The sequence below is a fragment of the Eleginops maclovinus genome, chromosome 19 (assembly GCF_036324505.1).
Source record: "Eleginops maclovinus isolate JMC-PN-2008 ecotype Puerto Natales chromosome 19, JC_Emac_rtc_rv5, whole genome shotgun sequence".
NCBI lineage: Eukaryota > Metazoa > Chordata > Actinopteri > Perciformes > Eleginopidae > Eleginops > Eleginops maclovinus.
In genome coordinates, this window is record NC_086367.1 from 11,966,558 (window position 1) to 11,994,042 (window position 27,485).

At 40.5% G+C, this 27,485-nt stretch overlaps 1 protein-coding gene and 1 long non-coding RNA gene across 8 annotated transcripts in view; one reads left to right on the forward strand and one right to left on the reverse strand.

Moving 5' to 3' along the window:
* esrrb (estrogen-related receptor beta) overlaps positions 1 to 7,101 on the reverse strand; it is a 45,180-nt gene extending 38,079 nt beyond the window's left edge. For 4 of the 7 annotated variants that reach the window (XM_063909735.1, XM_063909734.1, XM_063909733.1 and 1 more), the window contains exon 1: positions 3,431 to 3,867. In XM_063909735.1, the coding sequence (XP_063765805.1) occupies positions 3,431 to 3,480 (50 nt within the window). In that variant the 5' untranslated portion in view covers positions 3,481 to 3,867. Of the gene's footprint in view, positions 1 to 58; positions 159 to 3,430; positions 3,868 to 7,043 lie in introns of those variants that run through there. The other 3 variants (XM_063909736.1, XM_063909738.1, XM_063909739.1) reach the window with 3 other exon arrangements.
* Positions 7,102 to 8,246: 1,145 nt separating this feature from the next.
* Positions 8,247 to 27,089, forward strand: LOC134882059 (uncharacterized). Its single transcript, XR_010168114.1, has 3 exons — positions 8,247 to 8,397; positions 26,328 to 26,377; positions 26,688 to 27,089. It is a non-coding gene; the product is annotated as an uncharacterized LOC134882059 (long non-coding RNA).
* Positions 27,090 to 27,485: the final 396 nt, after the last annotated feature.

A 27,485-nucleotide genomic window follows, 5' to 3' on the forward strand; every position in this document is an offset into this window, starting at 1 on the left:
AGGGTGGCCATTCTCGGCCAGGAGCCTCTTCTGGTAATGTATTCTGAAACCAAATTACCGTAAGCTGATCCCATCTGGATAGTGTCTGTGCACGGCTGCTTTGGTTACCCACCACTGCCTCTAGCCTGCGATAGCATCTCCATGAAGACAGCAAAAATCTGATTAACCCAATAACAATGAAACACTTGGTCAAAGAGCAAAGAGCTTTTAACTTAAGATACACTAATGCAATTCCCTCGCCTTGTTTTCTGAAACCTAATAAGAATCAAGCAGACGGACTGCTGGAGATGTTTGCAGGCTCTAATGCAGCAAGCTGGGAATGAAGTCAAATAAATTGAAATCTAATTCATCATTGTGTGCTAACTTGTTTTTGCTTTCTCTAAAAAATACATTAAAAAGCTCTTATTTCCTGAAAGGAAATTCGATAGCCTAGTTGTTTTTTAGCCGTGGCAATGCCCTTAAGGAGAGCCAGGGTGTTGATGGAACATTTAGAAGCAGAAAGAAGTCACATCTCAATTCACTGCCGCTCAGACGGCGTGTGTGTGATTTCTAGCGAGCAGAGGGAAACTCAAACTGACAATCCTCAGCATTGACTGATTTCTGAGTGGCGCGAACTGCCACTGCAATACAACATCAACAATAAGCCTGTCAGACTCCAACAGTAAATGGCTCGTCTCTCTGCAGGGGCCATGCAATATTTGGGCTCAAACAAATACACATAACAGGGGAGTGTGTACCAGCATTAATGTAATAATACCATTTTGAGGGAATTACATATTATAGAGTATTTAACTTTAAGTAAAATATGTGTTGTCAGAATCTAAAAACAATATATCGCCAGTTTGCTGGAAGACATTATCGTGTCACTATTCTGAAGGCAAAACTCTGTTTCCATGTAATTCCCAGGCAGTGGCGGTGCCCTCGGGTCAATCTATAGAGTATACTACAGTGATTCCACAACAGTGCTGTGCTAATTACATGGAGCAAATACGTCCCACTAATCCTCTCATCCAAGCATCAGGGACACAGCCCACAGTGAGGGGTGCAAATACCGCTGCACAATTAGCACAGGAGTGACACTGCCGGAACAAAATGACCAACACACTCAGGCCAACGCTGGAGAGAGCCCACAAATAACTAACTGTTGGTGGGGAGACAAGCAATCAGGAAAATGTTAATTTACTCTCATCATTTCTACATAAGTTACTGTGACAGATTTTAAGCTTAGGACTTACAGGGGATAATAAATGGCATCCCCATTTTACCACGAACATTTTCCAAACGCGTCTTCACTAAAGTTATTTATACCTCAAACACCTGTTCACTACTTGCTTTGCTCGTTTCCCTGTGTATTTAAATGGATCCATTAATCAAATGTTTTAACATGGCAACTCCTTTCTTCTGCAGTGCCATTAAATATTAGTTCAGTATATTCTTTTATTAAATACACAAAAGCAAAATCACTAAACCTCCTACAACATTTAACTTTGATGTTTTTAGGGAAAGAAACAAACGTAAAGATGAATTGCAATTGAACATTCCAGCGTGTTCAAGTTAAGGGACTTAATTGTTTTACATTTGATAAATTTACTATCAAATTAAGAGTAAATGTAAGATTGAAAACACATTTCTGAGTTTTGTCAGATTACCTAAAAAAGAGATTAAAGTCACTGATACTAAAAACATTCTCAACATATGACTTCCAACATGGAAGTATTAAGGTTTAGTTTAATAAGGTTCCTCCTTGTTGAAATGAATTGGTCCAAAATGTGTTGGAAAGTGCATTTGTAGAAAAAAGATTTTGAAAATGAAAAACCTCAAACATCCTCAGATTTCAGGATTTGTTGAAATTATAAAGATAATTGTATTGTGGGATGGTGTGAAGACCTACTTTCAAACTAATAATATTGGTTTTGCTTTCCAATGAAGGTAACACATTCAGGGAAGGCTACAAATATAAATATAAATACACTTGAACATTTAATGAAAAATCTGTTAATGCTGTTGGTGTCATTTTTTTAAAAGGAATTAGAATTTGTTTAGAGAAAAACAGAGGAGAATATTTTATGTATGTTTGAGATATGATTTTTTTAAATACCTAGTTGACTTAAAGTCCAAATAATACCAGTGAACAAATAGGTCAAGTAAAGCAACGTGTCTAACTTTACACTAACACATTATTTTCAGTATTTTCACTGCATGTACTGCTTTAAAATATAATTTTAGACTAAACTCCTCAATCATGATATTAATAATTAATGTCCAGTACGTTATCATATCATTTACAAAATACTAACAGGAAGAATGTAATGTTTGGGACATTTGACAAGAAACGATAAAATGTAAATTGTCTGAACAGTTAAAAGGAAACTGTGACAGGAAATTAAACGTCTTAAACATCAGATTGGACTTCCACAATTTCCCACTTTTGCACATATGCTACTTCTTCAATAATATCTATTAAACATTTTATATATATATATATATATATATATATATTATATAATAACGATAGATGCCTTTATCTTTTCATTTAAACAAACATCAACACACACCTAATGCTTGAATTTGGTTCAGACATTAACAGGGATGTGTTGAAGTTATTTCATTAATTCGTAACATGAACATTTTTTTAATCAACAAATAAATATTTTCCCTAGCTTAACATTTACTTTGCTTTAAATGTAAACTAAAGACAGATTTCCAAAGTTAAAGTGTGGAGGTGCTGTCCCAGCAGCCAGGAGCAGCTCACACGCAGCTCGCCTCGTGCCGCTGGCTGGGACACACTGAGGTTAAAGGGTGCTTTCATTTCTTTCTGTGGAAACAAATATTAAACTGTGTAATTTATCCTCACCGATTCCACGGCTTCACCTTAATCGCATGTCCTTAAAATATTATTCCCCCTGGGCGGCCCGATGGAGGAACAAAGCCATCAGCAAACAACCTCCTAACCCTACCGGACAGGTACCCCAAATTCTTTAGGAATAAAATACACACTTTGCTGAAGGGCACGCTAAATCAATCAGCTATGCTCGGACGGAAATTTATAAAGACTGGCATACATGATGTGCTCACACAATAAATCTACACACTCGCGCACACACACACATACACTGCGCACCTGCCCTGTTGCTCTATACTGTCAAGTCCTACATGATTTAAGAGCCCTTAAAACAATGAACAAGAGAACGTGCATTTTTAAGAGTGTGAGAAGAAATGAAAGGGAATACAGTATGAAGAGAGAAGCCAGGAAAAACTAAAATCACTGCCAAAGAAAGGAAAAAGTTCAGGGCTGAAACTGGTGGGGTTTAGGAAACAACATTAGAACAGACACTGTTACAAATAAGAAGTTAAAAAAAGACAGAAAATAAATAAAACTGCATCACAATAAAGAGGTTAAAAGTGAAAGAAGGAAAGAAGGTACACCTACTGGTTATGATAGCTGAGAGGGTCTGGAAGACAAAGTTCTGAAATGTCCATCAGTCCAGTTTTAGCATTCCAGGAATGAGAGGAAGAGGAAAGAGAAAACAATTGAGACCCGCTTCTTCCCCAAATGATGGCACAGCACCCTCAGAGACAACGCTGCCGAAAGCCCCCTCCAGTCCGCTCCCCCAGCCTGCACAGGTATGTTGGACTTGCGTGTGTGCGTGAGCATGTGTGTTGAGTGAGTGCGTGTTTTTGTATATATGTGTTGTAGAGAGAGTGTGTCTGAGTGTATCTAAGTGAAAGTGTGTGTATGTCAGAAAGAGAGAGAGGGAGAGTGTGCAGGGGGGAGGGACAGATAGACGGAGAGGTAAAGGGGGGTGAGACAGAGAGAGAAGCGCAGGCAGCAGCGGGATGAGCGCTAAGATGGAGAGAGCATGAGAGCGCGAGCGAGGGGAATGACTCTTTCCATGCTCGGGATAGGGCTCTTTAAGACTCAAGGGCTTGATGAATATGGAACAGCTGCTGTTGGCTGGCTCCGAGGGGCAGGACTTAAAGCGACAGAGGGGCCGGCGGAGCACCGGGGAGGAGGGATCCAAATGCTCACTCACACACTCCGCTCTGCACAGATACAACACACACACACAGACAAAACACCCAATCACATGAACAACAGACATGCAAAGTAAACAAGTTTTTATCTAAATTTAGTAAAAGAAAATTGGGAAATTCTGGAGGTCTTAAACTCACATTGAAACATAAATGGAGATATTAAATAGTACTCTGTATCAGTGCATGCACCAAGCATTTGTGGAATATTTAAAAGAAAAAGCTTATTTTCCTTCTGTATTGTACTTGTAAAATTTCAATATGTATTGTATTTAATAGTAAAGCATCTCGAGATTTTATAAAGGTTTTGTAATTCATGTTATGAATTTGAAATGAAAAGCATTTTCTCTCAGTTTCTACATCTTTTGAATGCTCACAATAATAATATTCATTGCGATGAGATCACACAAAGGCAAGAATAAAACCAAAGCAAAATGACTTCACTCGACCACAACAGAGAACTTCACCAAGCAGCTATGATGTCAGAACTTAATATTAAAAACTATTTTGTAAGACTTTTAAAAGTAGCCTGTACTGTTATACAACACATAATAAAGTCGAACCTGACAGCAGCCTAAACCACACTATAGAAGCTCCAGCATCAGTGGAGTGCATCTGCAGCACTTCACTTTCAAAAAGCAATAGCTTTCAACCCACTAAGGACAGTAAATGTATTTATTGAGCTGTTTCGCTAACTCCATTTGCGAGTGTTACATGTGAGGTACCATTGTGAAACCTTTCACCGCCTGTGAGAGATGATCTCAAGCCATAACTCATATTCTGGAAGCCCATCAACTTCTAACGCAGCGGAAAATCTAGCTCTGTCTTCTCTAACCCCAGCTTTAGGAGCGCCTGTGTTTCACTGTTGATCAAGCTCCGTAAGAATGCCGAGAATGCAGATACCATTTCACAGTCGGTGAGGGTCTCCATGTTACTGTATCCCCACTTTATAAGAGCAGAGCTTACCATGGCATCTTTTTGGAGAAATGAGCAGTCCGGCAATGGTTGACACTTGGATGAATCGAGCAGAAAGAAGCAGCACTTCTCAAGAACTCACAAGGTGTCTGACAACGGTCCTCAGCTACCTCAGTAAAAACCAGAGTGAGTGAGGAGGAGTCGAGATCTACTAGCAGACTCATGCGAAAAAGGTGTGTTAGGTCGCTCTGCTGCTTTTCCTCTCCTGAACAGGAACAGTGTAACCCTTGGAGAGGAATCCAGTTCCATTCATCGGCTCACGTTTCTATAATCAATGCAAAAATAACACGCAATCCCTATTGATCATCACAGGCCTATTGATGTGCAGCAAGAGTGCCTCCATAGTGGCACAGATCACACAGCATCTGCTCTCTTTTTGTTACAAAAACAAATGACTAAATAAATGAAAATCCAATTAAGATTGATGCCAAATCAAACACCTGTCAGTTTAGGTCCTTAAAGAGGAACACAATTACAATCAAACAGTTCTTTAAAAGAAAAATTGACTAATGATAAAAAGAACAAAATGAAACAAAAAAGACGCAAAGAATGCTCAACTCAAAACTACCATTTTCATTTATTTTAAAAGCTGTAGCATTGTAATTCATCTGTTTTGGATTGCAAAACATATTTGTATCTATTGCATGCTACCATAACTGTAAAAACATCCTTGATTCCGAGTCAAATAACGTGAAAACACAACATCATTCTAGTAAAGCAAATAGCTGATCCTGCAAGATTTTAAATCGAGAGGCTTAGCAACTACTCAAATGAGAATCACAAGAGGCTGCCTTTTCTTATGACTGGCTGCAATGTTATCTTGGTATCTATCCTGCTTGTTGTCTTTCGAGTTGATAAAAGCCTTCACCTGATCAATCATATTTCTGCATATTTTCCTTTGGCCTCCCAAGGCTTTCCACTGACACAACACTGACTTTTGTCACGCAGTGTGAGCTATGAAAGCCCTGCTGCTGCTATCTTGCTTCTTATCAGCTGTTATGAAAAAAAGTCATGGCATGTGACAGTTGATTTGACAGGAAGGGATCTGATACACATAAAGGATAGAGCTGCACTAGGCAAACACTCGATCACACATGGCATGACAAAGTTAGTGAGTGCAGTACGACAACCAGGAGCAGGGCTGAGTTGATAATCCAACAACATATTTTTTTGGTTTTCATAATTTTGATTTGATTTGATAAATGTGAGATGTCTGCATCCACTGTTTAGCTCCTCCTTATACATTTGTAATAACATGTACAGTGCAATAGGTAAACAGTAAATTCACTTGTCAGATTTATTTGGACAGTGGGTACCAACTAGTAAATAAAGTCACTTCAAGAAGTCTACTACCTCGAATTAATAATGCCTTTATTTATTTATTTATTTTTTACAGCAGTAGCTAAACATAACACCCAGTCTGTTTTGCACTTATTTTCTGAAGTAACACTTGCACCTGCTGAACTGAAAAAAGCAAAAAAAGCGCGATGGTGTTCTGACAATGTTGATAAAGGTCTTCCTGAAGGACATGCCATTTTTTTTAACTAAAAGCCATTAAAGTCTTTGGATATTAACTCGTTTGTGTGGTGAGACAGGGCATAACACCACACAATACAAACTAGCATGTATAAAAATACACATTTGCAAAAACTAGTGAATATATCTGCATTGATAGTGGTTTGCATTTAACACAGTACCTCCGAATTTCTCTGGAAATAAACAGACAGCTAGGCCTTGCAAAGTCTCCATATTTAACCTTTTCATGCATACAGTAATGGTAAAATCAATAACGTAATTCAGTCACCATTCCCAGAGGAAAAGGTACAGTGTGCGCACTACACACGTTTCAATTAGAGCTAAACCGCGTGCAAACTAATGTAATGTACATTAGCTACAGGTGCGTCGATGCTAACATTTAAAATGCATATACTTGTTTACTTTCTTTTAATAAAAAACAACTCAGAACTGGGAAAAAAAACCCCACTATGGTGCGAATGTGAAACAGGAAAATAAACTTTGATGAATCTATAGTGTACCTTACTCGGACAAGTCATGTCACATCCCCGGCTGAGCACTGCGCACCGGTGTCTCCAGGTTGTGGTGGTGCTGGTGGTGCTGGTGGTGTGTCTCTGCGTGTCTGAGCGCGCCGTGTAACTGTCACACTCCGCAGCCTCACTATCAACCCCTCCTCCGGCGCGCACCCTGTGGCTAAACCAAACACCTCCACCGGCTGCAGCCCCGGGGTGAGCGGGGTCAAACGTGATTCAGAGAACAAGGAAATGTAACCGTCCAGACTGTTTGTCGCGTGACTTCAACTCCCACTTTTTGTCTTATGGTATAAGTTGATAAACACCGCAGAATTTGATATTGTTGACCGTTTTTATTTTACTTGACCGTTTCTGGAATTCCTTTGCACACAGCTGTTAAAAAAACGTTCAAAGTAATTTTAGGCAGCGTATCTCAGTGAGCCCAAACACTTAATTGAGGTATTTCGAGTTCTGTCAAATGTGTTTGTTTCTTCTCTACTCAACCCCCGTGGTGGGCTGGACACATTTTAACCTGAGCAAACGTCAGGTGACAGCAAAGGCAAGGCAAGGCAAGGCAAGGCAAGTGTATTTATATAGCACCTTTCAACATAAGGCAATTCAAAGTGTTTAACAAAAATAAAAGACATTAAGAACATTAAAAATCACATTATAAAATGGCATTTAAACACAGTCATTAAAAAGCAAAGATAATAAAATAAACATAACAGGTATACATGATAAAATACATGAATAAAAGTCACAGTGCAATGTTAGATAAGACAGCAAACGTGAAAAGGTGGAACAGCAGTCGTTCTGATTCTCCTATTGATGAATAAATAAGAGGATAATAGCAGTGCACAGTTGCTGTATTACATATCCAAGGTATACTACTTCTTTTTTCTTTTTCAGCAGGAGTGGGTATAAGTATGTTTTTCAGTGTAGTTTGGTATATACTTTTTTTGTAGGTTAACACTTTGAAGGCCACATTTGTAGTCCTTGAACCCTATTATGGGATCCACCCTCAGTGTATATAAAAGCACCACATGCACAAGAAACATCAATATGTAGGCTAAAACGTCTTTAGAATACATTATCCCTGCAATATATCTAACAGTACAATCTCTGTAGCATGTTTGATTTGAATTGTGATTTAAACGAAAATGAAATGACTTATACGTTTTTAAAAAATATTTTCCTGTCTCATGAAAGGTTTTCCTTCACACGTTTTACATTCTCCATCATTGACTGACTGCCTCAGCTGTGGAGCAGAGCATGAAACCAGCTGACAGCACTAACCAACTCTATCATCTCCACTAGAGGGAGGGCTATCTCACAACAAGGCCACCATGGAGCTGCAGTAGAGGTACCCTTTATTTATTTATTTTCCCAGGGTGATAGTGTAATTCATAAACTGAATGAATGACAGTCAGGATTGTGCCAACAGCCAGGCGCACAATGGAGACTCGACTGCATTTACTTCTGAGCACAAAAACCTATCCATTACAAACGTGTAATTATTGTCCTTAATAGATTAATTCATGCTGAAAGATAGAAATGGGTTCCAGGCTATTGATGTAATCATTTCGCTGAGGAAATTAAGTGACATTAAAAGAATGATATTGTCACCGTGAAAGTATCATTGATTCTTTTCGAATGCAATTAACTGTATTTGAAAATGGGACCTGCACATTGAGCTGCACAAGGAGCACTGAGGATCACTTCATTTGTGAGAGATATAAAGACCAAATTATCCCATCAAAGAGAAAATCTATAAATGTAATGGCACAGCGCTTCAGCACTAAGGAATGACAACAGCGGTCCTGTTCAGTTCCCTCTGTTAGGCATATTAACTACCAGTGAGCGGCTCTCAACCACCCACAGACAGATCATCCAGACTGTGAAGCAGAATATCGCTTAATTTATAAATTCATGTGTGATTTTTCTTTTTTATTGGCCAACATAAACAATCCACATTTAAAGTAGGAGCCACAAGATAGATGGCTGTAATATGTATTGTCATTGAGATATCACCAGGATCTATCATTCCTAATAAAAAGAAGATTGATTTTATGAAATCGTAGAATCTTTTATTCAATTTCTACTACAAATGATTTTTGAAACTGTTTAAATTATTGATTTTTCCTTTTTATCCAACATTTAGTTTTTATTTTTAAGCCTTTCTTTGCTTTATATCATTCCAAACTGGATATAGTTTGAACTTTTGGTCAGGACTTCATTTTGGGTTTTGGAAGATATTGTGACAACAATATTCTCTGACATGTTATAGGCTTAACATTATGTTGATTAACCATGAAATATGTGGCAGATTCAATCGAAGAAAAATGATTCTTAGTTATGCTTCATACAAATCTGAATCAATGCTTGTTTATGTACAGAAGAGCTGATCCTTTCTGCCTACGCAACATTATCCACAAAACATATTCATACTTTTGAGCGTTTGAATAAAATGCGATTTCATGGGGTTCTCTTATGGTTTTCTGAATGTCGCCATCAAAAGAATTATGATCATGGCGAACATCACTGTGGCCTATGATAAGGGCACATTTCACCAGCGATGTCTCCTGCCTTCAATTGCACTTTGATGCACAATTGGAATGGCACGTTTAAATAAGAAAGAATGAAAGCTAAAGCAAATCACATCTGTGTTTGTTGCTCATGCTTTAGATTTCCAGCCCTTGAATAGTTGTATACATGCACCCTACATCTTTGTAATACCATTTCTGTGTGTGTCGTTTTGTTGACTACCCATAGTTCTGCGGTGAGTTTTGATGGATTCCAACAAAAGCGCCCTTGTGAGGCGGTTACTGGTCCACACAGCTCCATAACCCAATTACAGTGTTGGTAATCTAGTGAAAAGAAATTCAGGGGAGAGGCAGAAAGGCAGGCTGGGAGAAAAAAACATGAAACATATCAGACCCAACTACTGATATGATGTCCAGGCATCAGATGAATCAGGCATCAATCTCCAGCCATGGTCAAAACTGCTGCATAATTCAAACCAAAACATTTTTCTCTACGCGATTCAAACCAAATCAGAGTGTCCAAAGCCTCTTTCCCTCCACCTGCTGTCGGCCACCCTCCATCCCACCCTCACCTAAATTTCATTTGGGAGACATCTATCTCCCTTTCCCCCTCTCTCTCATGCTCTCCACATCGCCGTTTCTTCTCTATCTTTGAATTCAGTGCGCCGTAGCCCTTAGATTTACTTGCTTAACAAATATGGACAGGGGGCCTAAGTGGTTTTTGAAATCTTCGAATGGACTTTGGAGTGCCTGTGCTCTGCTGGGTGAAAACAGTCTCTCTCTCCCTCTAACCCTTGTGTGTGTAAACGTGTCCTGTTTTCTGTCTGTTTATGTTTATATCTGCGTGTGTGTGTGTGTGTGTGTGTGTGTGTGTGTGTGTGCACACGCACACGCACGTACATGGCTTCCCCACGCTCTCCCAGACTCCCTGGCTGGGAGATGGCAGCGCTGGGTGGAGCGGCAGTCTGGAAATGAGATAAGGATGTCTGATTCATAGGATCTGACAGGAAATCTATACTCTGCAATGTTTATAATCCAGCCATTACTACACAGCCAAATGAAAGAACAATAATCCAATCATTTACTCCATATTTACCTGAGGCAGATTCTCGGCTTTAAAGGCAGAGTGCATTGCGCAGTGACGGAGGCTGTAAAGCAGCCGATATGGGCTTAGTGTGCGGAGGGTGTTGCGGGGGCAGTTGCTAGCTTAGAGAGAAGGGAGGAGTGTGAGGATGGACTGTCCTCAGGGGAGATGTGTGTCTACAGGAGACAGGGTGGTTCACCTGTGTGCACTCGGCAGGGTTAAGGGTCACTCATTACTCATCATTAAGACTCCATTGATTTATGAAAAACTTGAAAAAAAAGGAGTAACTAAAGTTTATGAAACATGAGGTTTAAGGTTACTAAGATGAAAGACATCCTCAGCACACATGTACTGTATTAGCAAAAGGCTTCTACTGTTACAAAGCCAATGCAGTTTAAAGGAGAGGTGTAATTTGGCTCCCTCACACTGATCCTGTGTCATCTATAACAGAGAAGTCCATAGAGGTAACGTCTCTGCATAAGCATAGAGGAATTCTCTGGTGGGGGTTTACTTATCATAGAGTCTTTCATGGACAGTATCAGCTGCTCTTCATTGTGTACGAGGGGGAGGTTTATCTTATTTGGAAAAAGTGAAGGGGGCCTGCCCTTATCTGTCAATAAACAGTAATTAGATTTTGTGGCCGATAGCGTCGATTGGTTTCTAATCTAGCTGTCGCCCTAGACGTGTGTAATTAAAATCCTGATTGATAAAGGGGCACAAGCCCGCCCATCCCACCACTTTACCAGACCCTACCCCCGACCCCTTCAAAACACAAACGAGAGAGATATGAAAGAACGCCCGGAGAGAAAACTGCACTACTTATTGATCAGTTATATCTGCCTTCCTATCAGTGCCCTTTTCCCACAATGGAGGGGCTAGTACAAAGGTTCCCTACGTAAAACTTCACAGCTAATCTTCATCCGGCAGATTTTATCCTCCCTGAAAATTAAAACCTAAACAATGAACGTTTTATTTAGGAAAACAGATAATTGGCTTGCGCTCACATTAAAAATAATAATATTAGCATGTATTTCCTGGAATCCCCTGTAAATATGACTACTAATGAGGGAAAGTTGACGATAATTGTAATGCAATCAAGGAAAAACACGCCTTAGGCAATACAGAGATGAAAAAGGAATGCACTTTATCTATTTAACTAATGGGCCTGTGAACACAAGAAAAAGATCCACACAAACACACATGCAAACACGCGAGCACACACACACACACACACACACACACACACACACACATACACAGGACACAGGTGAATGTCAAATGTCGTCAAACATTAGAGAAATAAGGTAGTACCTTCAAGTCAGAGGACTCCCACAGAGAGTAGCCAGGCTGAATGATGTTCAGAAACACTGCCTCCAGACTTCACTGTCATCAGGGTCCGTGCAGACAGATGAGCTTGGAAGAAAGGCTTAAGTTCCCGATTTTCCCGAGGATTTGTTTTCAAATTTTGCATGGATGTCTGCAGGATGTTTAAGCTGTATAAACTGTGAGAGTGCAGACAGCAGGCCTGTGACCTTTCCTGTCTGACACTGGTCACCTGCTGTCACGTGTGAGCGCTGACCTGCAGCAGTGAGTGATGGCTGCACACTCTGCCTCACCCCCCTCTGTGATACCTATGCACTGGCAAATGCACATAAATGCATGCACACACACATACTGTACCCATTCTGGAGTGGATAAGCCGCCACTCACTCAACTGAAAACCAATGCTCCTAACACATCAGGAACATAATAAATCACAAATTAGAAGTGTGTGTATTTAGCGGGGGACTTTTCAGAAAGCACTGGTCCAGTGCTTAATTTAATTCTTAATGGAAGGCAAAATTTCCAAAGGAAAACTTTCATTGGGCACAAAATGACTTTGCGTAGTTTTCACTTTCTTCCCCTGGGAGAGAGATTGAGATTGATAAACGCTGGCAGTGCAGTGCCAGCCCATGCATGCTGTACCTCATTTAACCAATTTCTGTAATTTCCTCACTAAACACTGATTAATAAATGGTTACCTAAACAAATGGGACATAGACTGAATATTACTAAGAAAGCGTTTTAACTTCTAGAGCGAAACTTTAGTGCATTGCTTGTCTTATTAACTTCTCATTTTATAGAATAACGGTTTATGCCTTCACCAAACACAATTCAGTTGGAAGCTATCATCAATTACGGCTTAATGATCCATGCTGTGTCTAATAAAGGATAAAATACTAAAATAATATATAATTATTTTTTTAAACAAAAAATAGTATATATTTGGATTCTGTTTAAGATTATTAATTATTAGTACATTTTTACCCTTGAAACACTTCCAAAGAAAGTTTCTGGATATAAAAAACCTTGTCCTGCATGGATAAATGTGATTGGAGATCAGATTGCTTTAGATTCTTCTTAAGGATGTCTTCTGTCCTGATAATAAGGCCCCCTGTGGTGCCACAACAGTAGTGTGACCTTGTCACCAGGGGGCCATGTGTCACAGTGGGGGGACCCAGAGGGAGAGGGTAGGGTGAACAGATCATCTCCCTGCATGCTTGGTACCCACGCCCTACCCTCCTGCTCCCACCACAGGCCAAGCAGCAGAGATGCTGGTGCAGGGAGAGGAGCAGCTCCAGGCTCTGGAGAACATGACTCCAATTAAGCTGTGGAAGCTCGACTCACGCTCCACTGCCTCAGCCCAGTTGTCCTACGCAGGAAGACACACGGTAAACCCAGGGAAGTAAACTCTTGTCAGCATAGTCAAGATAGAGAGTCAGATTCTGCTTTACAAACAATTTGCATAAGCAAAAGACTCCCTGGGATTCATCCCGAAATGTAGTCTAAAATCATCATCTTTGAGGAATGTATAAATGTTCAAACCAATAACCTCAAGAAAAAAGCAACAACAGTGACAGCTAGTTCCTGTTTTGAGAGCCCTGTATAAAAAAAGGCAGAGAGTTAAGCACACAGTAATGGATGAGAGCGATTGAGAGGCCTCGTTTTCCCCTGTGATTAAAAATGTATGTTGCCACACGCAGCCTTTGGTGTGGAACTCTCCTGGAAAAGGAGCTGGTTAATATTCAGGCCCATGTCTGGCTAATGTCTTAAAGTGATAAATAGGAGGGGGTTGCTGCCGTTTGATTGTTCTTCACAGGCAGTCTGGGAGCAGCAGCACAGGGGGATTTAAGGTGGAGGAATCCTCTCAAAGCTCCTCATTCATTCACTCTCAGACGCCCCATCATTAATTGGGCCTGTCGACATGACTCCTCTGTATCCAGGGCCACTGGCAGCTACCATGGTGGATGAGCTTTTCAAGACAGTTCAAAAGAGTCCTTGCCTCATGAAAGGCATTCAAATTACATGAAATTGCATTCATGTCGAGCCTTGCAGGCATATTCATACAGTACACTGGCATAATGTCTTGTTTCGTGCCCTTATCGGCCATATCGGTGTGACTATATAATAGTCCTCTTGGGAACAAATTGCACTATAAAGAGTATGCTTTAAAAACTATTAATACACAATGTTTCTTTTTTCAAACGGCTATATACATATATACAGTAAATACAGCACTGTCTGATTTAATGGAAGTGCAATTCAGTTCACTGTAAGGTAAATATAGATGTCTTTGCTAATTAAAAAAGTGGCATAATATACCCAAGAGTAACTGACATTATGGAATATTTCAATGACAAACACAATTTATTTCCTCTTCATTTGATATTCCTTTTGAAAACCACAATAATCCACAAGGAGTCGATAGTAATCCCTGCATATGAGGATAAAATGTACAGTGCAAAGAGAAGACTTCATAGAAATGATCAAATCACTCAAATGTAAACCAGATGCATCTCGCTAATATTTACCAACAGTTGAAAGGAAGAGACTTCTGATCGAGTGTATAAATGGCCATTTCACATGGGAGTTGTAACTGAAATGCATTAGAGAACATCTTAATGTGTAGCCAAACTATAATATGTGTAGCAGTTACCCCTTTGGCACAGTTTCCACGTTGACACTTTAGAAATCTCCCTGCTCTGTATGAGGATAGCTATGCAGGACAAGGTGAGTCCAGCCTTCAAAACTTTGTGATTTCTACTGTTGTGGAGTTGGAAGGTGAACGCAGAAGGTGGCCAGATTTGGTTCATGATGTCAACCGTGTGATGCTTTAGTATTTATAACCATTAGGGGCTGTATATAAGTCATGAAGTACAGCAGACTCTTTTTCAGGGTGGCCATTGGCCTACTTCACTTCCATACTTGTATGATGGTTTGTTCACATACTTCAAAAAGAACACTTTATCTCCCACTTTGAGGCGATCTTTATTTGTTTCCACAATTATTCTAAAAGTGATCTATAGGCAGCTTATTAGATAACAATTTGGTCCTTGAATTGCCATTGTATAAAACATATCTTATGCAGAGATGTAATTGATGACGGAAGGCACTGATTCTAAAGCAACACCAGCTCTACTTGACCTGGCCTTGCAAAAATAAAGCCATCAAATGTTTAGCAGAGAACACAGAAATGTGCTGGGAATTCACATAGCTTTCTTTCTCACAGCGTTTCCTGACATCTCTGGATCAGTCAAACTAGCTCTTGCGTTGTCATTCTTTGCATTTTTTCTTTATACTTAAAATATTAGCAGCCTCACTTTTCCTCACTCTTAACATGTTTCACAATCTTTTGCAATCCCACCCATTCACTGTATCCTCCCTGTATTTTCCCCCCTCCTCCCCTCCCTTTCGTGGAAGTGGTTTCTGTTATGGCAGTGGGAAGGCTACCCGCAGCGGGAGAGATCCTAATTAACAGCCTATTCATTTGTGTGGAGCGGAGGGCTCCTGCTTTCCGAGCACTTGTTTTATGGTGGCGCTAGGGAGCCCTGTCCAGGGATTTGAAGGGGGATAATTGCCTTTGCCGCAGGCTGCAGTAATCTGGTCGGCTAATTCATTATTTTAATAAGTTAGCTTCTCCTCGGGGGTGTGCTAGCTGCGCTGCGCCTCAAACCTTGGTGGTGCACCTCGTTATTGTGGCGCTCTTTTACACTGCCGCCCGCACGGGGTTAATAACAGTTATTAGCCTCTCTCCTCAGCCTGCAATTTCTCGTTTAACTGGGGCGATTCAAACGAAACCTTTGCGAGCGTCTAATAATCAACCTCTCTGGAACCAGGGGTAATCCCTATGAAGGGGTCCATATAGAGGAGAGGGGTAATGGATGCAATCGCCTGAGTGCCTTTGCCTGCGCTCCTTTCATTATGGTTCCTGATGTTGTTTTTGTTGTTGATGCTGCTGTTGTTTTTACTCAATTGACTCCAAAATCATTTGAGAGGAAGCAATATTTGACTTGAGCAAGGGGAAAATGGATCAGATTCATACACACAAATAAGATGATCATTAGGTTTGCGTAACTAATTGCTTCATTTAGGCCATAATCTTCCATCTCTCTAATAGTCTATGCAGACAGTGGGATGTGTGCATGTGTCTGTGTAGAGGCAGGTTTAATGACTCCAGAGCAGTCAGACATTGCATTGGCTGATTAAAAACCATGTCATTTCAACAGGAAGGAAATAAAGAGAAGGCTTCATGAATAGAAATATTTGAAAAATCCAATACTGGAGATGGTGACGGCTAGATGTTTGAAGAAACCTGCAGTTAAAATTCAATTATGGAAACAGCACAAAGTGGTTCAATGGTTTTGAATGCACCTATTGGTTACATTATTTCACTCTGTGACCAAAAAAAGAGATATCCTAATTCACTTTTGAGAGAAAATATGATGTAGACAAGGCAATCCTATTATGTGTCCCTAGATATCCCTGCTTTGCATCTGCCAATGACAAAGTCTATCACTGCGGATAAGAAACAGAAAACATTCAGACTGTCCTTAAAGATGAAGTTATATGTAAGAGAATCTCCAATGTCCTCCTGGCTGTTCAAGGACATTTGTAATCCAAAAACTGGATTTATTTTTGCAAATTGACGCTTTTGAATCAGACATATTTACCAGAGGAAATTACAAATGCATGCTTTCACCACTAACTGTATCTTAACAACAGTCCATCTTGAGTGTTTGGTATCATCTGTGCAAGCCACAGTCTACAGGCCCTGTGTGGCTTATGTTCCAGTCTGTAGCGTGGCTTGTTTAGCTGTCATCGTGCTGTGAGCTGCCAGCCACTGTGAAATGAGCTCCTGGATATTAAAGAGGCTATCTCTTCATCTATACTTAACCATAGTGGAGTGACACATCACATGGCCATGGGCCCCGTAAAGGAGAGGGGGCATAACATCTAGGGTGGAAAATGTTGAAAGGCGCAAGGCCATAGTCAGTGGTCAGTCATATGACTGAAAGAACAACACTGGCGCTCATTTTGTTTTTCATCAACCCCACAACAAGCCATAAATGACCTGAAGTATTGCACAATGTTTATCCAAGAACATGACAGTCTGCAAATGGACCGGCGTGATCATTTAGCACTATCAACTGCATCTAAAAGTTAAACCTTTTCTTAGCCACAGCCCCTTCTGCACACAGTAGTGGCGGTTGTGCTCCATAAAGTAGGCACATGATAGTAAATGACCTGGTTCACTATTAACTATTATCCACTTAATGTCCTTCCTGGCTTGCCACATGTGGAGCTTTGGCTGAGTGCTGGCCTCTGGGGCTGCCTGGGGCTCGTTCAGGGCCACGGCTTTTCAAAGCCCACACTGCCATCTGCTAGTGCAGCGGCCCTGCTCCCCTTCCCCGGGTGGTGAGGCTGCAGCTGGGACAGCAGAGGCCCATGACTGTCCCACACCCAGGTGTTCAACCTAGCTTCATGCATATGGATTCAGATTGCTATAGATCTCTGGTAACATATGTGGACGCTGACACACACCTAATAAAAGCTCTGCTATGTGGACAGTATTGCTTAATGCTATTTGTGCACAGGGAGGAGTTTGCTTATTGATTTTGTTCCTCTTATGGATATTTCTCATTTGACACTCTTCTTTGTGAGGCGGTATTGATCAATGATATCAGCTGACGTTTTTGTTGAAGAATTGCTGGAGTGGCAAAGCCCAGCCCTGCAGTCCTGCCCACCTTAAAGCCACTCAACTTAGCATGACTGGCTTCTAATGAGCGGTCCCTCCTCTCATCACACAATCCTGAGTCCCTCCCTCCCGCATTCATCAATTCTCATTAGGGAAAATCATCATGTGGAATACCAACTTTTGGCCAATATTCATCACTGTCAGCCCTCATCCATAGCAGCACAATGACAGACTCTGGATCTGGGAGTGCCTAAGTAGCACTGACTTAGCTCTTTTATTCCCTAATCTCAGCCTCTGTGCTTGTGGACCCCAAGCAACTCTTTGCAGTGCACACTCCCTGACAGCAATTACTTTATGCAAAAAGGGTGGAGTTCAGTGAGTGGCGTGAGTGAGAATAAGCCTCCTCTGAACTCTGGCTGTTGGCAGGCTGCAGCATTCCAATAGGACCAGCTCACTTCCCATGGGCGGTTAAGGGTGGCGAAGAGGGAGGGCAGGTGGCACAGGACAGCGTTGTTGACTGGGATCTTGTTATAACATCGCCCGTCCAGGCATAATTCATTTACAGAACTGCTGATTGCAAAGACTCATTGTTTTTATGCTCTTGCTAAATAGTGAACCCCAGTGTGTGCACAATTTAAGAGCAACATCTAAAAATGTGCTAGAGTCGCTTAAGTTGCCTTTAAACCACCAGTATATAATAGGACGGTGCAGTGATGATGTATTTTTTATGCTTAACCAGAAGTAAGCATTGCAATGGCTCCCTCAACAAAAATCAATGGGATTTCTCCATTGGATTTCAGTATATTGTAGAAAATAAGCTCTGTAGCAAACACACATTTATATTGCTTACCACGTATCAGCAGGATAATCTCTCTTTGTATTAGTAGATTATTAACTAAAATATGTTACGTGTTTTTACTCTTAAACAGAAACTATACTGGGAAATAATGTGATAAGAAATAAGCTTCAGAGCCAGGCTAGCTTTTTCCAGTCATTGTGTTAAGTTAAGCTAATGGTTCTAGCTTTATCTTTACTTTATATGGGAACAGAATAGATCGATGACCCTTTACGTCTTGATAAGAAATTAAATAACTATATTTCCCAAAACGGTAAGTATTCCTATAAATTAAGCCTGTGTCGTTCTTACATCCATTGGAACCATCTATCCTTTTGAAGCTTATCTACGTCACCAACAGATTGCCCTCGCCAGCAATGTGTTCCCCCTCCTGTAAAAATAGCTTGTGCATGTCATTCTCATAATGGCAGCAGGATCAATACATTCATTCCCATTTTAGCTGCTCTGCCCCTTTGCCCACCCACGCCCAAGAATAGGACAGCTTGCAAAACCCAGCCGCCATGTCAGCTAATCACAGCCCTATTGCTTCAGTCATTCGTGCCCTATCGTTGGCCCACACCGGCTGCCTGCCCAGCGCAGCTAGAGATTTTACCCAGAGGTCAGTGGGCTGGCCAGCCTGTCTCAATCCAAACTCCCCTCCTGCCAGGTGGATCAGAGGGAGGCTAGCAGTTCGCTTCACCGCTGAGAAAATGAGATCACACCGCCACGATAGGGGGGCTGCCTTTGGAAGACCTTCATTCCAGGATACAAGATAATACTGGAAAACCATTTGCATCAACCAAGGGGACATTATAATAAATCAAATACCATGGTCAATTATTTTATTGCTGGACACTAACAGGTGTTAACTTAGAACTGTAATACATGTCATTTACAGATATATATTTATACCTCCGCAGATACAGAGGTATAAATTGCCTGTGTTTTGTTATGGAAATCTTAATGAGCGGCTACTCTAAGCTGCTCCAAGTATTTATTTGTAGGATTGCAAATTGTTAAATCGATGTGGCTGTAGATTAGTGAGATCGAGCCAATATTCAACACTTTTAGCACTTGTTGAAACTACGTTAGCTATTAATATGACCTTATTTGTGAGTGTGGCATTAGTGATTAAAGCAGCATTAGGCTGGTTGTGTGTACCTGTATACTTTGTTTCTTTAAAAATGTATGTAGCCAACTCAGTATATTAAAAGACAGATAGAAAAACTCTCACACACACACACACACACACACACACACACACACACACACACACACACACACACACACACACACACGCATACACACACACACACACGCATACACACACTAGCAGATGAAGATTGCATTGGGGAACCTTGGCGGGCAGCATATGATGGCCTGAGGCGCTGTCTCAGTGGTTGAGCCATGAGTCACTTTCCTCAGGGCAGCCAATGAAAACATGAACAAACAGCATTCCTCTCCTGGGAAGCATTCATTAAAACTCATCCAGTGTTCACAATAATAAAACAGGCATTATTGTTAATCTTATTTAACTTTAACTGTGGGGTGGATGTTGAAGCATTGCAGGGGGTTTAGTTAATCAAATGTGTGGTAGAGTTAAGAGGTCCCCTATTGTACAAAATGCACTTTTTGATGTCTTTTATACATAAATGTGTCCCTGGTGTGTAAGGAGGCTCACAAAGTGTCAGAAAATACAACCCTCTCTCTTTTCCTCCTTACCCACATCTCTAAAATAGTCATATCGGAAATGTGGGCTGGCTTTACATTGAACTCGTTGCAACGTCCCGCCCACATGCCACAACCTACCGTCCGCAATATACAGTCGCGAGCTGATTCCCCTCGCAGCACCTCTGTGTGTCTGTGTGTTCAGCAGGATGTCTGCAGGAGGGACTTAGAGTTGTTGTATATACACTGCCCGGCCAAAAAAGGTCACCACCTGGATTTAACTAAGCAAATAGGTAAGAGCCTCCCATTGGATAATTACTGCACGGGTGATCATATTTAAGCTGGCAACAAGTTATTGAACCCTAACTGATGCAGTGAGTAGCTTCTCATTTGTTAAACAGTCATGTCGAAAGACATTTCCTGTGGTCGTGGAAAAGATGTTAATCTGTTTCAGAAGGGTCGAATTATTGGCATGCATCAAGCAGAGAAAACATCTAAGGAGATTGCTGAAACTACTAAAATCGGGTTAAGAACTGTCCAACTTATTATTAAAAACTGGAAGGACAGTGGGGAAGCATCATCTTCGAGGAAGGAATGTGTTCAGAAAAAAATCTTGAATGATCGTGATCGGCGATCACTTAAACGTTTCGTGAAATTAAATCGTAGAAAAACAACAGTAGAACTCACGGCTATGGTTAATAGTGAGTAAGAGCATTTCCACATGCACAATGTGAAGGGAACTCAAGGGATTGGGACTAAACAGCTGTGTAGCCGTAAGAAAACCACTTGTCAGTGAGGCTTATCAGAAAAAACTGCTTCAATTTGTTAGGGAGCATAAAGATTAGACTCTGGAGCAATGGAAGAAGGTCATGTGGTCTGATGAGTCCAGATTTACCTGTTCAGGGTAAGAAGGGAGGCGGCTGAAATGATGCATCCATCATGCCTAGTGCCTACTTTACAAGCCTGTGGAAGTCAGTGCTATGACCTGGGGTTGCTGCAGTTGGTCTGGTCTAGGTTCAGCAACGTTATGTGCCCAAAGAATGAGGTCAGCTGACTACCTGAATATACTGAATGACCAGGGTTTTCCATCAATGGATCTTTTCTTCCCTGATGGCACGGGCATGTTCCAAGATGACAATACCAGGATCCATCGGGCTCAAATTGTGAAAGAGTGGCTCAGGGAGCATGAGACATCATTTCCACACATGGATTGGCCACCACGGAGTCCAGACCTGAACCCGATAGAGAATCTTTGGGATGTGCTGGAGAAGACTTTGCGCAGTGGTCCGAATCTCCCGTCATCAATACAAGATCCAAAAAAAAAATGAATGCAACTGTCAGAAATAAATGTTGTGACCAGTGTTGTGCCAGTTCACAGCTTTTCTGAACTAGTTCAAGTTCAGTTCATACATGCTCAAAGTGAACAGTTCACGTTCAAAGTTCACAATTTTAATTCTGAACTAGTTCAAAGTTCAGTTCATTTCACTTTTTTCGTGAGATATTCAAATAAATACTTTTTTTCACACTACGAGCTAGAAATCACTATACGTTCTTTGAAACTGTTCATTGTAGACATTTGCTCATAACACTGCTATTGTGGGTTTCTTAACAGGTGCTGAAACTTGTAGCAATACAGACAAGATAGACCAGTTCTATACTTAGTGCAATGAAATCTACTAGCATTCAATTAAATAAAGAATATATAATATGAAATATGAATATATTATTATATGATATTATATATACCTATGTGTGTGTATGAAATGAGCAAAACTGTTGAATTGCATTCACACTGGATGGATGTTTTAATTCAATGTGCCGTTTCAAATTCGAGAAGGACGTTGTCGATGTCCTAACTTGTTTTTGCTGCGCAGGTGGACACATCTTACACAGGAAGGAAAGATTTTTGCCGTCGGGGTCTTGGTTTGCAAGAGTGTAAAATTGTTTTAAATGTTCGTGAGGAGAATCGGAGTCCGTCTCCGTGCCATCACTTCCACTAGCCATCTTGTTTTTGGTTTTTTTTTTAAATCGCAGCGCTTTCTCTCACTCTCGTCATTGGTCTCTGTATCTCTCTCTCTCTCTCGAGCCCCCAGCCCTCCGCGCTCTCGGCGTTGCTATGCCTAAACCGCTCTGCTGCAATTCATCATGGGTAACGTCGTGCGGAAGCCAGTACGTTTCAACTATTCAACTCAACTATTCTCAGCCGGACACTACGTTGCCCGCAATGCATTGCGCATACAGTGCCAAAACTATTTCTGCGTTGATACATGATTTAAGCGGCACCTACAGGAGGGAGGAACTTTCTCTCTCGTTGCGTTTCAAAAGAGAAAACAGATGTCACTCAGTTTTCAATGGAAAACTAATGCCAACGTTCATTTACAGTGATGTCTGCCGTTCATGACACATAATGTGAACTAATTCACGTTCAAGTTCTTTATTGAAAAATGTGTTGCGTTCAGTTCAACGTTCACGAAAAAATGATCGTGTTCAATGAACGCGTTCTTTTGAACTCGTTCACGCACAACACTGGTTGTGACATTGCAGAAGCTGTTATATATTTAGAAAGAGCATGGGGAAGCTAGCACTGGTCTTATTGCTAAGATTAGCTAATCATCTAGCTGTTGATTCAAAAAAGCTTGTTTGTCAAAGTCTTGAACCATTTATTTAAGTCCTGAGCGGATCTGATATCCTTGTAGCATCTTATTGAGGTGAGTGAGGGACGTTTCCACCACAACCATGGCATATCCAGATTAACACACACACACACACACACACACACACACACACACACACACACACACACACACACACACACGCACGCACAAATCATTTTACACATACAATGCTTCAAATAATCTCATGTGCATCTCAGAGAAATTAGTGTACAGACACATACAGTAGATACACAACCCTGACCCAAGCTCTTTATCCCTCAGCAATATAGAGCACCTGAACTTTTTCTCGGTGTGATAGATGGATGGCAGAATATCCCTGAGGGAGCGGTGATTAAACAGGAAGTACAGAGAGAGCCACTGAGCAGACCAGGAGCCGCTGACCCCTCCTTCTCGGCCGCGCACTGATCTGCTGCTACAAAGACGAGAGGAGAGGAGAGACAGAATGAAAGGGAGCCATAGATTATCAATAAAGTCAATGCAGCATTGTGTTACACATGCCCTCTGACCTAAGCAGGCTCTGATATCTTTATTGTGACAGGACTATTGGAGCAGACAGTCATAATTTATCTGAATTCCACAATTAGATGTTGTTTTTTTTTCGTTCAACAATGTTCTGATGGCAGTGATTGAGAATTATTAACCAGCTTACCTCTGAGCCGTATCCCATAATGATCATCTGATATTTTGCTCAGGGGGTAATCCATACATTCTTTCCCCACACATAGGGATTTATAAATCGCACTATGGATAAATACATGTAGATTTAAGTTTTGAAGTAATTGATTTCTGTTTTATTTCTAACATAGTTCAAGTGATGTCTCATTTATATGAAATTGTCACATTAGTATGCAAATTATTCAAAAATGATCTCACAGTCACTTTATCAAAGCATTATCTCTTCAAACCTAATTAGAATTCCAGTCACAGTCAATGAAAAGCTTGTTTCAACATATACCGTATCACCACAGCTTCTATACAGTAATGCCACTGAGCTGAAATCCGTCTTAGACCTGCTACTTTAATTCATCTCCAGCATTTCATGTTTAATTTTTAGCCTTGGCTGCCCACAGGGACTTTAACCCTTTCTGCTGTCTCATTTTAATCGGATGCTTTTTTGTTAAATGTTTAACTTAAATTGGGAGCCTCATAAATATTCCAAATCACTCTTCCTGTGTTTGATGAGGAAATGAGCCTCGTACCCGCCGTGATTCCCCAGGCAGGCGGGCAGGGAGGGGGAAAAGAAAAAAGCCCTACAACTTAACTCTTGGAAGTAGACCTGTGTGCCGCTCCGACAGCCTACATTAGCAAGCGGCAAATTGTTTTAACAATGTGAGGGCCGCCTTTGTGTCGAGATAATGATGATATCTCTTTTCTGTGGCGCTACATGCTACTGAGGTAATCAAAAAGGTCCCACTGTCATCACTGCCTGAGAGCACCTTTTATGGTCTAAAGGGACAACAGCTTGTGCTGAATATGAATCTAACTGCTCTATCAGAGTCTTTACATGTGACGTGGTAATGTTGTAGCATTTTCTCAGGCTGGTTTTGATATATGTTGTAATAAAGCCCATTATATCAATATCGTTTTCTAAACACTGGTGACAGAAGTGCACAGACGTAGTTAATATCATAGCTGCCTTGCGAGGGTCAAGCATTTTTTACCTTTGGGTTAGTCGGTTAGGCCAAGGCCCGTTTTAGAGTTTCTCTCTTTTTCTGTCCGTCTTTCCCTCGCGTGGCTCTGTGGTCATTAATCTTCCACACAGGTGCTGAGGACTCCTGACCCTCTGCTCCACTTCCTCCATTAGCACCATGACAGCTCCACTGTAAGGTTCATACACCCAACTGTATTTCCATTCCTCCTCTCCCACAACACTTCTACCGTTCTGAGAACTAAAATGGTCCGCGTCCACTTCACTCTTCAGAAGTTCAATTACACTTGTTTCAGTACAGCTTTTTTCTTGGATTTTTTCCTGAAACTATTGGCTTGTACCTGAATGTACATTTTATATTTCAACAGCAATGTAATTATAAACATTGAAATATAGATTTTGGATTTAAAATGTAGCCATTAAGCATTTTATTAACCATTTCAAGTCACTATAAACATGTTATACTAAAAAGATTCTTGGCTTTGTTTCATTACAGATACTTTTGTCTCGAAAAGGGCATTGAACATCACCAGAAACAGGAGCTAGATATCTTCAAAGACTGTGGAAGCACCCATTTGTGCTAGAATAATTCAGGCCTTAAACTTAAAAAAAACAATGTAAAAATACGCAACAACAATTAAAAGTCCTGTATTCAAAATATAAAACTTAGCAAAAGTACAGAGCATGTGCTGACAGTAACAGAGGAGTGGTACTCTTAATGCAGCAGAATTTGCAATGTCAGTTGTTATATTATTATAATGTATTATATCATTGGGTTTTTATTACTGATGCATAAATGTATAAGATGCATTTTTATTGTTATGGCTGGCTGAGGTAGAGCTCCTTTCTACTATTTTACTTGAACCCCTATAACAGCGCATCATATTTTATTACATAGTTATGTTTAGTATATAAAATCTTTATATTCACATTAATTAGTAACCATACCTGTCGAAAAAATATAATAGTGTAGTAGTATTTAATGAAAAAGTTAGTAAGTAATTCTAAATTTGTACTTAAAGACAGCGCAGCACTGTCAGAGTACTGAGAGACACCACTGATGTCACGTGTTCTGGAAAACATGAAAGATCTTTGATTGACTTTTTCATGAACACTACTATTTTACAAAGCGAAGCAATAAATGAAAGTGTTACACACAGCTGCGAAAAAAAAGTGCAATTGGTGGCGTGATAACTATAGCAAGATGGAAAACAAAGCTAGAGAATATTATTATTGTTATTTGTAATGTAAAACATTCAGATTTTCCTTTTAAAACGCTCATAGTTGATTGATCATGTTAGTGAACATTTGTACAAACGCCTGGTAAATGTTAACTAACTGCTAAACAGTACAGGGATTCGTCTAAAGCACATACAGTACTGTATAACATTAGTATGTTATATGAAAGGGGAACTTTTCTTTTCACTGTCCTTTTAATTCAGACTGTAAACCATGTAGTTTTATTTAGTTTCCTTCACTATTACTCTTACAGTATTCACTGTCCTGGCAGATAAAGAATGGGAAGCGAAACACTTGGTGCATTTTCCTTCAGCAACACCTTGTCCTATAACATACATCTCGCATATCATTAATGAATCAAAAGTTGCATCTTGCGCTGATCGTGTCAAAATAATAAATAATGTTACTTGCCAAAGTCAGTACACTTCAAATATTATTTACTTTAAAACATCCAGAACCACAGCTGGATATCTAAAAATGTATAAGATCAGAGATTAACACATTTTTGGGGATAATCTGTCACCTTTTGTTAACATCGCCATCTATCCCTGACTGTTGCCATCTTTCTCTGTCCCTCTACATCTAGAAGAAGAGAGTGCCTGATCTGCTAACACACAGTCCTGATACACAGCAGCTGTAAGTGTACGATAACGTGACAATACTATGACGAGATTTCGTAACTTGAGAACAACGTACCAACTCTATTCAGCGGCTCTTGTTTTCATCAAATGCGTCACAGTCGGAGCTGTGAATGTGTACTCAGTTTCACAGCAGAGCAAGCTCCCTCCCGCCCGACCCCACACACACACAACAGATGGACTGGCTCACACACACACACACACAGACACAAACACACACACACGTTAACATCACACAAACATAACCCAACTGGACACATGCATGCAGTTGTTTAACATATGCAGCATCTCTGTGCATTTTCTCACAGGCCGCCATACGCCCAGGCCCAAGGCAAAGAAAAACACAAATGTCAGTCAGGATGGGGAAAGGTTACGGGGAACCCAGGAGCGCAATACTGTTAATTTGCTCCCTGGAGTCCAAGGAGTCAACCAGCAGAGTGATCTGGCTTCGCTAACTCCTGAGATATATCCAAAATACCACCTCCTCCAGCAGCCTGCAGCCATGACATGGAAAGTGAACTAACTTCAACCTTTCACTTTGAGAGTTTATTCTTAGGTTCACCTCAGTTCATTAAAAGAATATTTTTTGTAGCAAGGCAACACAATACCAAATGCAACATAAAGATAGTACTGTGTGTTAATTTTGTAAAGATACTAAACGCATGATGCTGAAGCTGCAACTCAAAGAATAAAGTAAAAAAATGAAATGCTATGAAATGAATTCATGTGTTGTACATGGGTAAATGGAAACTTGTCAGGCTATGGTTCGCCAAAGAATTTAACAGCTGCCATCACAATATTTCCCAGTGAAGTGCTCTTTTCAGATATTTTGATTTCTATACCAACGAAGCAGTTACATATGCTACAATGAATATGTTTTGTAAGCACCGCATACTGTTAAGCACATATTTGCAAAATATAAAGTAGGACACTAAAGTGTTATTGTTATTTTTTGTGTAAAACAGTTCATGCTGAGTGTATTTTTGAGGGTGGATGCGGTGTGAACGTGCTGTGTGAGGTGTGTGTATATTCCTGGTGGTCCCATCCAGACGGTGTGTCTGACTTTCAACACGTCTCTCCTCCCATCTCACTGAGGTCACCTCGTT